Source organism: Acanthochromis polyacanthus, chromosome 15 (genome assembly GCF_021347895.1).
Source record: "Acanthochromis polyacanthus isolate Apoly-LR-REF ecotype Palm Island chromosome 15, KAUST_Apoly_ChrSc, whole genome shotgun sequence".
Lineage (NCBI taxonomy): Eukaryota > Metazoa > Chordata > Actinopteri > Pomacentridae > Acanthochromis > Acanthochromis polyacanthus.
In genome coordinates, this window is record NC_067127.1 from 21,929,898 (window position 1) to 21,944,890 (window position 14,993).

General features: G+C 39.9%; 1 protein-coding gene across 4 annotated transcripts in view; it reads left to right on the top strand.

Annotated features, from left to right (window-relative positions):
- ltbp1 (latent transforming growth factor beta binding protein 1) overlaps positions 1 to 14,993 on the top strand; it is a 176,225-nt gene that overhangs the window by 59,281 nt on the left and 101,951 nt on the right. For all 4 annotated transcript variants that reach the window (XM_051959796.1, XM_051959798.1, XM_051959799.1 and 1 more), the window contains exon 5: positions 11,163 to 11,330. In XM_051959796.1, the coding sequence (XP_051815756.1) occupies positions 11,163 to 11,330 (168 nt within the window). The remainder of the gene's footprint in view (positions 1 to 11,162; positions 11,331 to 14,993) is intronic.

A 14,993-nucleotide genomic window follows, 5' to 3' on the forward strand; every position in this document is an offset into this window, starting at 1 on the left:
TCGCTCATTTAGAGCCTTTGCTGTGGTCCTGTGTCTGGAGCTTGACTGGAGTTCACCTGAACTGATTGGTCACAGAGTAGAAAAGCACACAGCTGTTTATGTAAGATTCTGCAATTCGCACTGTATGTTTTGACAAAAACCAAGCCATGTCTCCCAGTCCAAGAACTCTGTGTACACTTCCATGATAGCATTGTGGCAAAGCACAGATCAGGACGAAGGTATCGAATAATTTCTAAAGCCCTGGGTCTTCTCAGGAATACAGTGACTTAAATAACTGTGAAATGGAAGAAGTCAGGAACCAGCAGGACTCTTCACAGAGCTGTCTGTCTGGCCAAAGCGGCTAACTGAGAAAGAAGAATCTTGGTCAGGGAGGTCACCAAGAACCCAACAGTCAGAGCTTCAAAAGTCCTCTGTAGAGATGGAAGATGTACAACAGTCTTAAAAAATGAACTTCAAATGACGGGTAATAATATATTTTGACAGAATTTTTATGACTTTGACTGTCAAAGTAACATACGAGAAACCGTAACGCAGTCACGACTGCCCTGCAGTGATATAACAGATGGACTCCCCTCAGTAAATACAGTTAAAGTTATCATTTTAATATTAAATGAATGAATGAAAAAAATAAGATCTTGTATTAAAATAGTATTTAGTTAATTTGTCCATCCATCTTGAGCCTTATCATTTAGTTTTGTTCATAGATGAAAAATCTTAAACATTTTGTCAGAATTCTTGTTTTCTTGTTTGTTGCTCTGCCAAGGAACACGGTGGAGTTCTGTGATGATCTGTGTACGTTTGTCCGTCTGTTTGTCTGTTAGCAACATTACTCATACAGTAAACAGATTCTCGGATTTGGGTGAAATTTTCAGGGAAGGTCAGAAATGACACAAGAACCAAGTGATTAGATTTTGGCAGAGATGCGATTTATAGTCTGGATCCACGGATTTGTTGAAGATTTCTGTATCATTATGAGATAGCGTCATGGCATCACTGTAACTATGACAGCAAGTGAACACCACTTCAACTGCCTGCTGACAATCACATGATTGCGATCCTACTACAAATCGACCACTGTGGACTTATCGGGACTTATCCGTCAAAAATGATACAAGGAACAATTGATTAAATTGTGGGGGTTTTTCTGAGCCCCATCAATTCCTGCTGCACGCTACATATTCAGGTCATGCGATTCGGTATGCAAACATAATGTACACATGCATAACACACGGCTGTGCTCAGCGCAAGGTCATTTTGTTTGTAATACATCTATATGGTATGGCCACATTCTATGTTGCAACGATTTTTGCCACAAATTATTTTAAGAATTCAGCTGTAAGAAATGATACGACTGAGCAGCCTTGGCGGAGTACTGCGCTGTCAGAGTGCGTTTCTTGTTTTGTATCGGTCATCAACAAATATTTTTGGTCATAGTTTTTGTTGATTGAATTCTCACTGATTTTCTCAGAATAATATTTTGCCAAACAAGCCAGAGTAACTGCCTGTGGCAGATTTCCCTTCTCTCCCAATCCTAGCAGGAAATCCTCAACACATTTGTATGAGAATGGTCAGATGCTGGCTTAAAACAATTCAGATGTAAACTCTAAAGTCTACTGTAAAAGATCCTATACAGATTTCCTAAACAAAAGTCTGCTTTTAGGGAGAATTGTTGCTCTACTGAAAATATTTCCCCACAATCAACAAACATGAAGGATCTGTTTTCAAAATGAAACTTTGTGTATGGTGAGAAATACTGAGAGTCCTGGGAAACAGTGAGATATTTCTAGGAAGTAAACATTCTAAAATCATGGGAAAAGTTTCAACCCTAATTTATGCGCACACACACGCACAAAACCCATCACATCTGCTCTGACACTGTGAGGATGTGGAGAGAATGTGGAGCTTGCAGTTGGGCAGTAAAAGGATTTGTTCAAATTGCAGCTCCAGCAGTAATGGCATAAAGACATAAGCATTGCCTGCTGCTTGGGGCTGTCGAAAATGAATTATTAGTCTCATTTTCTGTGGGCAATTTCAGACAAAGGCAGGGAGTGTGAGCGTGAGGATGTGAAAGACGGAATAAAATAAGTGTGTCATTCAGGGAGAACCCCTAGTTTGCCTAAACAAGTGTCTCTATTGATATGAATGGAGGGGGGCTGTCTGCAGTTGAGCCTCTGATTACCTGTTCTCTACCCTCCATTTATCATATTATCCCTCAATTACAGTCCAAAGTGCGACACAGTGTTAAATGGCTGCTGCCACACATTCAGAAGCTGACTGTCCCTGATCATTTTTGTTATTTATGGGCAAACACCTAATACGCATATTTCCTCACACCTTCAGCTGCATAAGGCTGAGGTTCCTCTGAGGAGCCCCATTGGCCTGTGGAATTTTTAAAAAACTATTTAAAGAGACAAAATATAATTTTTGGACCACCTCTGCCTGGCAGTCAAACTCTTATACATCTGACAGATCAACAACAGACATAATTCACTAACCCATGGCTGGTTATTGTGGCTGGCCATAAATTCAAGGCAGAACTCCAACATCAGACTCACCAGTATGCATCTGTGAATAAGCCAATATTTTTGAAAGAATCCGTAGACTTGAGTTTGAGTGGTTGCGCCTCTGGCCACAGCCTGTCGGACCAACTTGGGGATATTAATGGGGAGGTCAGCAGACAGAACTGTGTTGACGCTTGGCTTTGCAGCACTGCAGACTCAAGCAGACCCAGACCTGGCCACAGTGACCCAGACCCAGTCTGAAAATAACCTCCTCAGCTCATTTTAATTTCAGCTCGCAGTTTGTAAATGCCAGAGAAATGGCCAGACTTCAAAGCCAGAGAGGGAAATGGGACACAGACGCATAGAGAGGAGAACGGACAGCCACCAACATTTCCAGACGTTCATATTCGATACATTGGCGGGGAGAAATAACTTTATGTATGGCTCTCAAATATATATTCAAAACCTTGTCTTTTTTTAAGGCTCGCCCTATGTGATGTGCTGTTTACAGCCTGCCATGGATGGAGCCAAAGCCGGGCTGAGGGTTTTCTTACTGAATCGGTGCTTCTCTACAAATGACGCACTGTAGCGTCCACACAGCTCCCTACCACTGGCCTCACAAACACCAGAACAAAACAAGAAGTGTTGAGATAGTTTAGAATAAAGTGACAAAAATATCAGAAGCAGAAACTGGTAACAACACATTTTTTTATCGCAATTTAGACTAATAATTTTGCATAAATCACACTTCAGGCCTGTGAAATTGTCTACATAGTATTAAATGTCCTCCACAAAGTATCACCACAAAGTTATATTTTCCACATTAAAAGGTTCCCTTGAAAATGAGTGAGAGTTCAGTTGGATTTTATGCGATTGGAATATAGTGTCAGATTCACTTATCAAATCCAAAACATTATGGGATCTGTTTCAGCCCAAGTTAAGATTTCAGACCCTTAGATTTCAATTTAGCTCTGTAATCCAGATAGCCAGTTTGCCTTTGCTTTCCCCAGATATTCCAGGCTAAAGCATCATCTTCACTGCTTTAATTTATGCATACACATCTTTCAGTGGTTGGTCTGATTGGGGATCAGACAGTCTACAGAAAACTTGTGATTGATTACATGTGTATCAATGTTTGGAAGCAATAATTTATCATTCTTTAGTGAGACAGACATTAATCATCTCACTGTCACTTTGGTAACTTTAGATTGTTGAACTATCGATTTGTAGACTTGAATGCTTCTTGGGTGCATTTAAACTGCAGATCAGATAGCGATCGGGTCCAACAAAAACACATGGGGTGTGAATGGGGTAAAAGGTTCAGCTTCAACCCTCGTATATAAATTAATTGGAGTGTTTCTTTGCTCCTTCAACATTTTTCCTCCCTGTGGGCTAATTTTTCACTGAAATGTGAAGTTCTGCATCTCAATGGAAACCGCACAAAAATGTCTAGAAATAGACAGAATTCAAAATGTTTTTTTGTGCAATACTATAATAAATGAGCTAAGTTATGCCATTATTAATAAAATGGGAAAATCAAAAGCTTAATTTCTTTAAATATTTAGTTTCCAAAAAAAAAAAAAAAGAAAAAATTGTGCCCACACATTTTACTGATACTAGGAAGGAGAGTGGCTCTACGTTCACTGGATATGCAACTTTTTACATTTTTACAACTTGTACTCTTTTTATCACTACTTTTACCCTGCTGAATATGTCTTCAAAGAACATGTGTTACTGTCTTTGAGCCTTGCTGCATTTATTTTGTTCACCCAGGATATTTTATTCACATATATCCTCTCAATCTTCTATGGTCTCTTCTCAGCTCTATGTAAACACAGCCTGCAGTTCATCTGAAAACTCCCTGATTTTTTTTTATCCCACAAATGAAATGTGTAGATTGAAGTGATTTAGTGAAATATCACAATTTTAACCGTCAATTTGGTGAATTTTCCTGACAGAACTCAGAGATTTAAGGAAAGTTGAGAAAATGCTTAAGGTTATAAAAAATCCATAATTCTATGATTCTTACTTTTTTTAAGTTTCTAGTCTTGATAAATAATGAATAAAATTAAATAAAAATGATTTTAGCAAATAAAACAAAACACATACATGCCTGTTAAACCATGTAGACTGGTTTTTGGGTTCAGATGGTTAACTTACTAATATTTCTAATGGGAATAATAATAAGTCTAATGGGAATTTTAGCTGCTCATTTCACCTGATTGTGAAGTCTTGTTACAACGCGGTGCTTCTCTATTTCACCACCAGTGTTTGGACACATACAATACAGACACCAAGTTGCTTAGAGCACTGCTACTTGATGTAGACAATTTTCAGTTTTTGTCTTTAGGCTTCTTTGTTGTAGTATGAATGTTTCTTACCTGCAGTTGATATATTGTGCCACTTCCAACATTTGTCTTGCTATCTGGTGAGGTCGTGGTCAGCACCAGCTGGGAAGAAAATCAGCAAGTGGAGAAACAACTGTAGATATCGGTGATTTAGTAGTTCATATTTAGTAAGATAACACAACAATGGAATACCAAATGTTCCTCAGCAATTTTCTTCCATTTAGCAACTGCATGTTTCTGATTACGGCTCTTCCCAATAAATGTATAAGAAAACAACATGCTGGCAGATTTCAACACACACTGATATCACCTCAAAATAGAAAATGTAGGAGCTTTAGCCTGAATCAAATTAGCTACCATATTCTTAACTCCTGGCTCAAAACAAACAAACAAAAAAAAAACACTGTATATGTGGTTCAATAACTGACTTTTCCATTGCTGTATCTATTAAAGTAGGACACTGCATCTATTTGTCCACTTTTTAAATTTTTTTTAGAACTTATACTACTGTTCAAAAGTTTGGGGTCACTTACAAAATTTCCTTAATGTTGAAAAAAAATTTTTTTTTGATGAATATAACATGGAATTAATCAGAAATACAGTCTAGACATTGTTAATGTGGTAAATGACTATTCTAGCTGGAAACAGCAGATTTTTAATGGAATATCTCCATAGAGGTGCTACATTGTGTTAGCTAATGGTGTTGAAAAGCTGATTGATGATTAGAAAACCTTTGTGCACTTATGTTAGCACATGAATAAAAGTGTGAGTTTTCATGGAAAACATGAAATTTTCTGGGTGACCCCAAACTTTTGAACGGTAGTGTATAAACAGACCTTCATCTGTATGATCAAGGGGTGTGTGTGTGTGTGTGTGTGTGTGTGTGTGTGTGTGTGTGTGTGTGTGTGTGTGTGTGTGTGTGTGTGTGTGTGTGTGTGTGTGTGTGTGTGTGTGTGTGTGTGTGGTCAGGTGCTGGCTATACCTGTGGGGACCAAATGTCCCAACAACTGTAGGAAAACCGAAAACAATGTCACTTGTGGGGACCTCATTTCGGTCCGCACAAGTTTAAACAGTGTTTTCTTGGCCATGTTGTTGTTACTGAAAAAAGTAAAAGTGCAAAAACGTTTCTTTAGGGTTAGGGATTGTTTTGGTCTGGGTTAAGGTTAGGGTAAGGGTTAGGGGTTAGATATGAATGGGAGTCAATGGTAAGTCCCCACAATGACAGAAAAACATAGTGTGTGTGTGTGTGTGTGTCTGTGTGAGTGGGGCCCAACAAAACATTTGCACCAGAATCCCTGTCAAGTACATGACACTACCTGTCATTCGTGTACCACTTGCTGTGTAACACAGTAAACTAGTGCATCTACAAATAGCAGGCCTCTGAGCCTAAATTAATGGGAATACCATGGCTGTTTTTTTTTTGCCCAGCATGCAGTCAACTCTACACTTTGTGAAAGTAGCAGACATGCTTGCTCTTCTAAAACAGGAAGACCGCAGCCTCTCTGTCAGCCCTGTCCGACGCGACAGACAGCCTGTCAGCAACTGGCTTTGGTGCGACATCTGGGAAAGTTATTCCCCATCTCCCCTCAGTTCTCCCTCAGCTCTCCCACACTGCCAAAACAACCTTAGACAAATGTTAGTAGTCTTAACACTGATGGAAGGCTTGGTCAGAGGGAACCTCCCCACCATCACTGCAGTGACCAAAGAAGAATGGCGTGTCAGTTTGCAATCAGAATCGGAATAGGGATTACACAACTTTACTTGGTGCAGTGTAATTGTTGGACCAATTCATTCTAGAGACCAATGCTTTCTTCATCAGTGCCATGCAGAAATTATAAATCACCATCATAAAGACTGCAAAGTCCTTATTTATGCCTCCAAGAAATTGTGCAGTAAAACAATTGAAAATGTTTCTTATTTTTTCTGAGAAAATGTTGCTGCCTCTTCAGATGGGCTTAATCATATCTATGCCAATCCATGCAAATAATAAGGCTCTTTGCCACTTGTGAACAGAACGGTCAAGATATGGTGTATTTTCAATACCTACTATTGCTGCTAACTTTGAAAAGGTACAAGTCAATATAGGCAGAAGACAGCTTGGTTTGTGCACCTTGTCATCAGTGGTACCTGCTGACAGTGGTCTGAGGAGAGCCAAAATGAACCTGTGATGAGGTGTTAGGAACATGCTGAAACAAATCCGATCCACAGCAGCTCTGCTGTTGGTGCCACATGAGGGACATTGGGTATGGCTTGTCATAATGTTTTGGCTTATCAGTGTATATACTGTATGAATAGCTAATAATCATTTTAGAAGTGTATTCCTAGTCACCTCTTCTTTCAGTGTCCCCACTGTCAGACTTTTCTTCTGAGGCTTCTGCTCTTTTACTCCTTTGCATGGCTCACATAAACCCACTGTGGTCCTATGGAAAACAAAAGAAAGAAAGAAAGAAAGAAAGAAAGAAAGAAATTACCTTCAGACTGCTGTATTTATGCTGTCATTCCTCAGTGCTACACTCTCTCCAGCTTCTTTGCAGCCTGGCTGAATCTTATCCTGAACGTTTTCTTTCTTCAGGTTGATTGATGTCTGTGTTGTGTCTGAGATGCTCTCCTGACTCCCTCTCCATATGCTCGACTCGACCAACAAAATCTGCCAGCAACGTGCGCAAATTTACAGATGCAGAGGAGGGAGGAAGTTTTCAGAGGGTTTAAAAAAATGTTTTATCATTGCTGAGGCCAAGAACCTGCTGCGCAAAGAGTACTCTGTCAGAGTACTTCTTGCATGTTAAGATTGGTGTAGAACATGGAGCTGCTTAAAAAGCTGGCAGTAAACAATGCATTGCCTGACGGCAATTAAAACTTTATCACCATTTAAACAATCTCATTCTATTGTAGATTCAGTTTATGCCTAAAGGCCGGAAGCAGGCATCTGGTTATCAGGTGTCTTTGACTGTATGTTTCCTTTCCTGTTTGCCATGTGTCCAGCATTTTTGGCTTTAATCAGTTCTTGTCAGCAGCCACTCTTTAGCATGGTTGAACAGTTCTGTCTAACTGCTGTTCTACTAAGTAAATAAGGGCTTTTATCCATTTAGTGCAGCTTCTTGTTATTTTTTTGCCTTTTCTTATTTCTGCTACAAGCAACACATTACACTCACGGCTTATATATGTATATATATCAGTCACTGGGTCAAAAATGACATCAGAACAACATATGCTGACTTTTAGCTGACAAGCAAACCTTTTGTGGCTGAGAGAATTATGACTGCTTGACAGCTCCAACATTACCAACCAACTCCAACCAACCAACAGTCAAAGCTGCTTTCTTTAAGCAATGATCATGCATCCATTTATGTCACATCCATAAAGTTCAGGGATTCACAGTAACAACAAAAAAAGATACGTAAAGTGCATTATTATGCACTGCAATGGAAAATAAGCAAAATCTTTGAAATTGCCTGTATCTATATTGTTTTTTAGTCCCAACATCATTGCTTGTAAAGTGCAAGTATTTTGAGTTTGCTATTCACAAGAAGCATCTCTTTACCATTCAGGCTTACTCTCAAGACTTGTTTGTCCATGAAGCTGGAAAGAGTTTCATAATGACTTCAAAGAGTTATTCCTCAGGCCACAGTTACACAGATCTTCTATAAACGACAATACTTTAGCTCTGTGACCACTCTCCCTAGGCATAGACATCTAGCTAAGATGACTCCAGAAGCACTGAATACTCACTGAATTAGAAAAGACATCCAAAGTAGCAGCTAAAGGCTCAAAAAAGTAATTGGTGACGCTTAACACATCTTTTCATGAAACTATCATGCAGATTGCTGAACTGGCATGATGTTCATGGCAGGACATCACTGATGAAGCCACTGCTCTCCTAAAATACATCACCGTGCACCTTTAGTGTCTCAACACTTCAGGATACTATCGGAAAAATGTTGTGGAGACTGATCAAACAGAGTTTATATAGACTGGGAAGACCACATGAAATGATGAAGGTAACATACTGTATTCCAACAGGAAGACATTGTCCCTAAAGTGAAGTATGGTGGGGGTGGCATCATGAGCTGGTCCTTCACTGCCTCTGTGTGTGGACAGCGTACTATACTCAAGAGGAAAGTAAATTCCCAATGTTACCAGGGTATCTGGTGATGGTGTCCAGCTGAAGTTCAGTAGAAGTTAGGTCATGCAGAAGGACAACGAGCATGTACATCCAAGTAAGTCGACAACAGAAGGACTTCAAACAAGGAAGGTCCAACTTTTAGAGTCAGAGCTCTGACCTGATCCAAACAGAGAAGCTGTTTAATGACCTCAGAGAGCTGTCCACACCAGACATCTGGAGAATATGGCTGAGAAAAAGCAGCTCAGTAAAAGATTAGGACCTAAAATTCTTCCTGAACGTTCAGTGAGTTTGAACTGTTTTTTTCAGGTTTTATCTGCCAAAAGTGCTTCAACCTTTCATTAAATACAAGAAGTTCCTTCCTTTATTCATCAACACTGGGAATCTTTAATGGGTGTGTACAAACAATGTTTTATACAGTATACTATAATGATTAAGACACAAACTATTATAATTTTAGTTTGTTACTAGCTGAAGTACATTTTGTTTGTCTGTACTTGTGAGTTTAATGAACACTGGACCACATTTTGCTGGCAATGAAGGCAGAAAATCTGCTCACTCTTAAGGGTTTCAAAACTATTTACTTTCCACTGTATGTAATTGAGGAATTTGAAAATCTGTAATTTGCGTTTCTCAACTAATTGCTAAAACTGTTTCAGTTATTTCATTTACCACAATGCTTTTAAAATTGAATGGTGTTAATAAACCCATAAAAGCATCAGCAAACATTCATCACTTTTAGTTTTGACTAATATCTGCCTTAAAAATAATCTGCCAGCAATAATCTGTCAATTGGTAATAAGCAGTTTCCAGTTGTGAGTTTTGAAAACTTTTGTTTACATTTGGCTCTCAGACTGTTGCTTAAAAAAGAGAGAACCCTCTCTTTCTCCATCAAGAGTTACTTTGCCACTCTCTTTTCCTTGTTTATTTCTTTTTGGAAATAATCTTCCCACCAGAGGGAATTGGGCAAACCATGTTTAGACTTCAAATCTTGGACGTCTATATATGATCCTGGCAGTATTTTGAAAACCAGTTTCCATTGGTATTCGGTTGTAACCACTACATCATATTAGGTCCTTCTTTAATAGTTAATTTTTGCACCTATTAGGGAATGTTTAGGTAGCCTGGGGCGTCTTATCCAGTGGTTTTTCCTGCCTCTCAGGTTTAGAATCCATTCCTCCGGCTGCTTGGCTTTACTCCATGAGTCTGCACACTCTGGCATTAACAGCTGACAGCCACAGACAAAGCACTGAGTGCTGGAGACAGGGGTTTGGACCTGACACAGGGATGCCAAGAACCACCACACAGGAAAGAGATATTAAAAGATCCAGAGAAGTGAATAAAATTGAAAGAATTAAAGGAAAAAGCTAAATGTACCATCTAAGATATTGTTGTGCTTTAGGTAGGAAGATTATACATGTCAGGTACTTTGAGACAGCCCTGACTGATTTTCCCAGATTCAAGTTTGCACTCTTCCTGTCAGTCAGAACTGAGGGCTGGCTTTCATCAGACTACGGAGGAAGACTCAGCAGACAGGGAAACGGGTTAATGTGCTTTTGCCTCACACTCCTCCTAATGGCTTCTGTAACTTCTCAGTCTCAGTTCAGACTCATAGCAAAGGATTTTTGGAGCTCTTTTCTTTATTTGAGGTGCTAATGCTCCTCCGCTTGTGAAGTGAAGCTCAAAAGTGAAAATCAAGGGGAAAGAAGGAATGAAAAGAAAACGCAAGCGCAAGGAAAGCAGACACAGCTCAGGTGGCATACCCGGTGTTTCTGTTTTGGAGTAAAGCTTGGTTTGCTTATATGCCAGTATCCACCTCTCATAGACTTCTGATGAAGAATTGGAAGCCATCCCAGAGTTTTGTTTGCTGACTTCTACCTCTCCCACATTTTTTTCTTTATTTCTGCCGACATTTCAGAGGCGCCACTGGATTTAGAGCAGCGGGGAAGGAGGAGGAACAGATAGGCAGGGGTGGTTTGAAGTACGTAAAGTACAGGGAGGAGACGCGTCACAAGATTTTGAGAAATTGGAAATTACACAGTAGCTTTTTTTTGTCGTTTGTCGGAGCCGTACCAGATGACTGTAACAAGCTCAAACCTGAAAGTAATTTACTTCTAATGGATCAAAGAATAATCAAACCTCCTCTGCTCTCCCTCCCCCTACTTTTGATTTTTGCCACATTTGCGACGACAGTGGGCAACCATACAGGAAGGATAAAGGTGGTCTTCACACCCACCATCTGCAAACTGACCTGTATAGGGGGCCGATGCCACAACAACTGTGAGCTGGGAAACACTACCACCATCATCAGTGAAAACGGCCATGCCACAGACACCCTGACAGCACCCAACTTCAGAGTAGGTAAGTGATCCTGCCTTTTGTTGATTACTACACATACTCACACGCAAATCCCCTGCACTGCTCTCTATGGGTGGTACTCCTAGTCATCACCAAATCCGTACGCCTGAAGCTACTGGCCGAAAACGCAACTGTTTGACATCAAAACCGTTTTCTTTTGCTTTCAAGTCCCTTCAGAATTGGGAACAGAATAGGACTCAGGTGTGCAGTTATAGCTCTACAGTTCAAATGAAAGGTGACTTTCTACTGGACGAACTTGAGGCAGTCACAAGGTGGTGTCAACTTTTCAGGAATGGCTTTTTAATGGGCCCCTTCAGCTTTCCTGTTTCCATTGTGTAGGATCCTACCCAAGGTGGCGTTATTGTCAAGTGCGCCAAAACTACAACAAATCGTGGAGGTAACTCTAGCTCTATGAGCACGTAAATAACAGAAGAATGGAGGTTTATTGTGCTAGCCTATGTGGTGAATGTTGCTGTGAAGGTGATGTTAGAGAGAAGAAGAATGCCTCTCAATGAGGACATTGAGAGGATGGAGAAATGGCTCCATAGCGGCACTTTTCACAATTCAAACAAGCTCAGAAGTTCAGTCCTGCAGTGGAATATGACACAAATTAATATTCTTTGACTTTTCAGAGACTTTTAACATCATTCTTCTGATTTAAAGGTCCAGTTCACTTCACTGCCACTGCTCTCATCCCATCTTGTCTTGACTCACTAGTGGCTGTTGTTAATATTTATTTTTGTTATATTTTGCAACATATTCATTTATTTTAACATGCCTTTCTAGTCTGGATAAATACAGGGGGGCAGTGACCCAGCATCTTACTGTAACCACCACTGAATGGTCTGTATTTCCTGCATGTGTAAATAGGCAACTGTTAACCATATCAGCTGATAACATGTCTTTTTTTTTGTTTATTCAAGTGTCCAAATAATTAATCCAACTTTCCAGAGCTCTTATTATGCTTCCCTCCCTCAGTGTGTTGGTCTGCAAACTTGACGCTAAAGGGAGTTATTTCTGTCCTGCAGAAATAAAAAGGTTCTTTACCTGCCTGTAATGTTTTGCTTAAGGTTCAAGCTTTTCCTGATCTATTTCACAATGTAATACTTTACATACTGCCTGCCTAGCAGCTAGTTTGGCCTTCAAACAAAGAATGAACTGATGCCTTACAGTTCACTCTGATTTCCTCTCTGGATCCCCCTCTGCTTCTGGTCTGTAACCGGTGTTACCTCCGTCGGAGCAGCTGACCAATCAGTGCAGACTGACTTCAAGAGACAGGAGCTAAAATACTCCTCAAAGTAATGTGTTTTTGAGTATGAAAGCATGTAAACATGTTCTAGTAAAGCCAAAATAAAATTAGAAACCCTTACATGTGCGTAGGTTCTTCTATGAATTCAATGTTTTCACCAGTTGCAAGTTGTGGGAGAAGCTTAAATTTAATCTCGTTCAAGAATCTAGCTACTGTAAAATAGAATCTCAGCAATGATTTCAGTTAATCTAGTTAATTTAAGAGGCTTATATTTGATCTAGTGCAGTCAGCAGTTATTGGCCAAACATCCTGAATGTGTGACTTGTCCTAAGTCAAATCTGATCAGCACTTTGTACATATTAGAGTTATTAAAATGCTCATTTGTTTACTTTGCATAGGGTGAAGTCCAACATTTTTCCCTAATGCCACTATTGATTTTTTTTATTTAGATAACTAAAGCCACAAACAAAAAAAGGTAGAGATTTTGGACCACTTACATTTACACACAGTGCTGTACAACAGATCTAGGCCCTAAAAATAAATAAAAATGCTTTGACTCATGAAGCAAAGACTTTTTAAAAAGATAGAGAATCAGTTTCATCCAAAATGCAGGAAACAGAAAAAAAATCTAAATCAAATCAACAGACTACAAACATGATGAGTTAAAAAACATCACAAGTGTATCAAGTTTATTGCAATCTGACATGTGATAAGTAAACCGAAAGAGCAGGGGGAATGTCCTTGAGTTCAGTGTACTCGGTTAGATTGCAGCCTCAGGATGTCATGAAACAGCTTCTGTGTAATGGAGCGCATGACATGGGTGTTGTTTCATGTGTTGCACAGACCCAGCGAACTTTGTCTCAACCTGCCTCAGTCCTTACAAGGAACAGATCAGTGGCTCCGGCTCTGACACATGCAGAAACTTGGGAAGAGCGGAACAAGCTGAATGCCTGTCTGACTCAGCTGAACAAATTAGTATGACTGGAGTCACAGCAGCTGGAAGAGAAAAAAGCATCGCATTGTAACGCTGGATGATCCATAGGGACCATTTCCTTCCCTTTACTGGAACCGATTAGTAGTGATGTCTGGATTCCCTTATGGCTGTTAAATAAATTTAGCTTCAAGACTAGCATTTGCAATCTTTGATATGAGTCACTGACCAATAACCAAATGTGTTAATGCTTTTGACCTCTGAGAAGGTGGTCACACTGGAGAGTCTAAAGTGGAACGAAAGTGAAATTCCCTAAACCAGGCTTAGGGTCGACAGCCAGCTGTGGGAAGCTTTATGTATACGCTGTAGTGCTTTGAACTGAATGTTAATGCCGGCATGCTAACATGCTAGTGTTAAACAGAATGTTTCGCATGTTAGCATGCTAATATTTGAGTAGGATTAAACACAAAGCATAGCAGAGGCTGATGAGAATGCCGTTCATTCTGCAGACAGCTGTGTTGGACAAATTAGTTAGTTAGTTTCTCATAGCAAAGCTGCCTCCACAGTGCTGTGCCTCGTCATCATCCTGCTATAGGGGGTCAGTGCTCTGGCTTGTTTATACACTGATCTAGCATAACATTATGACCACCTGCTTAATATTGTGTTGGACCCTTTATGCTGCTGAAACTCCTCTAACCCAGTGGGGCATGGGCACAAGATGGTAGTGAATTCTGTGGGTTTCGGGGTTGGACCTAGATCAGACTTATCCTGGCACTTGGTTTCTCTACTGCAAGCAAATTAGTCGTCGGGTGGGAATTGGAACCCAATCACAACACCTATTAGCAGCTTAGGTCTTGGTTAGACAGCTAACAATTCATCCATCCCTTCTCTATACACCGGTTAATCCTCATTAGGACCGTGGGAAGCTAGATGATTCCAGGCCGAGATGAGAGTTGGGGATCTTGTAGCTGCAAGGCGACAGTGCTAACCACCGACCCACTGTACAGCCCCCTTTGTTATTAATAAATGTAAAAAAATAAAGACATGTAAAGCCTTGGTTGCACACATTTTGCTAAACAAGATAATCTCCATAAACAAGCCTCCTCATGCACCCTTTTTCTGTTGTAGAAGATTAATGAATAAAGAAAATGTTGTACAGCAAGACAGAGCAATTAAATACGACAAGTAGACAGCAGTAGTTTATGGTGTAGACTACTCACTTAATACAATAAAAACTACGTAGAAAGAAAACTAATGAGGGACCCGTAATTCAACCATGGCAGTCCAAATATGTCTAAATATACTGACAGCAATTGTTCGTTTTAGAATTAATTAAGATTTCTACACTTGTTTTTACTTTTCTTGACTGTCAGTGAATGATGTATCTGCATTGCACTTTGGAGAGATTACTCGTCACTCAGGCCTGCAACGCATCGCCTTGAATCCTCTGATAATGAGATGTCAGTCTCAGCAGCTGGTGCTCTGT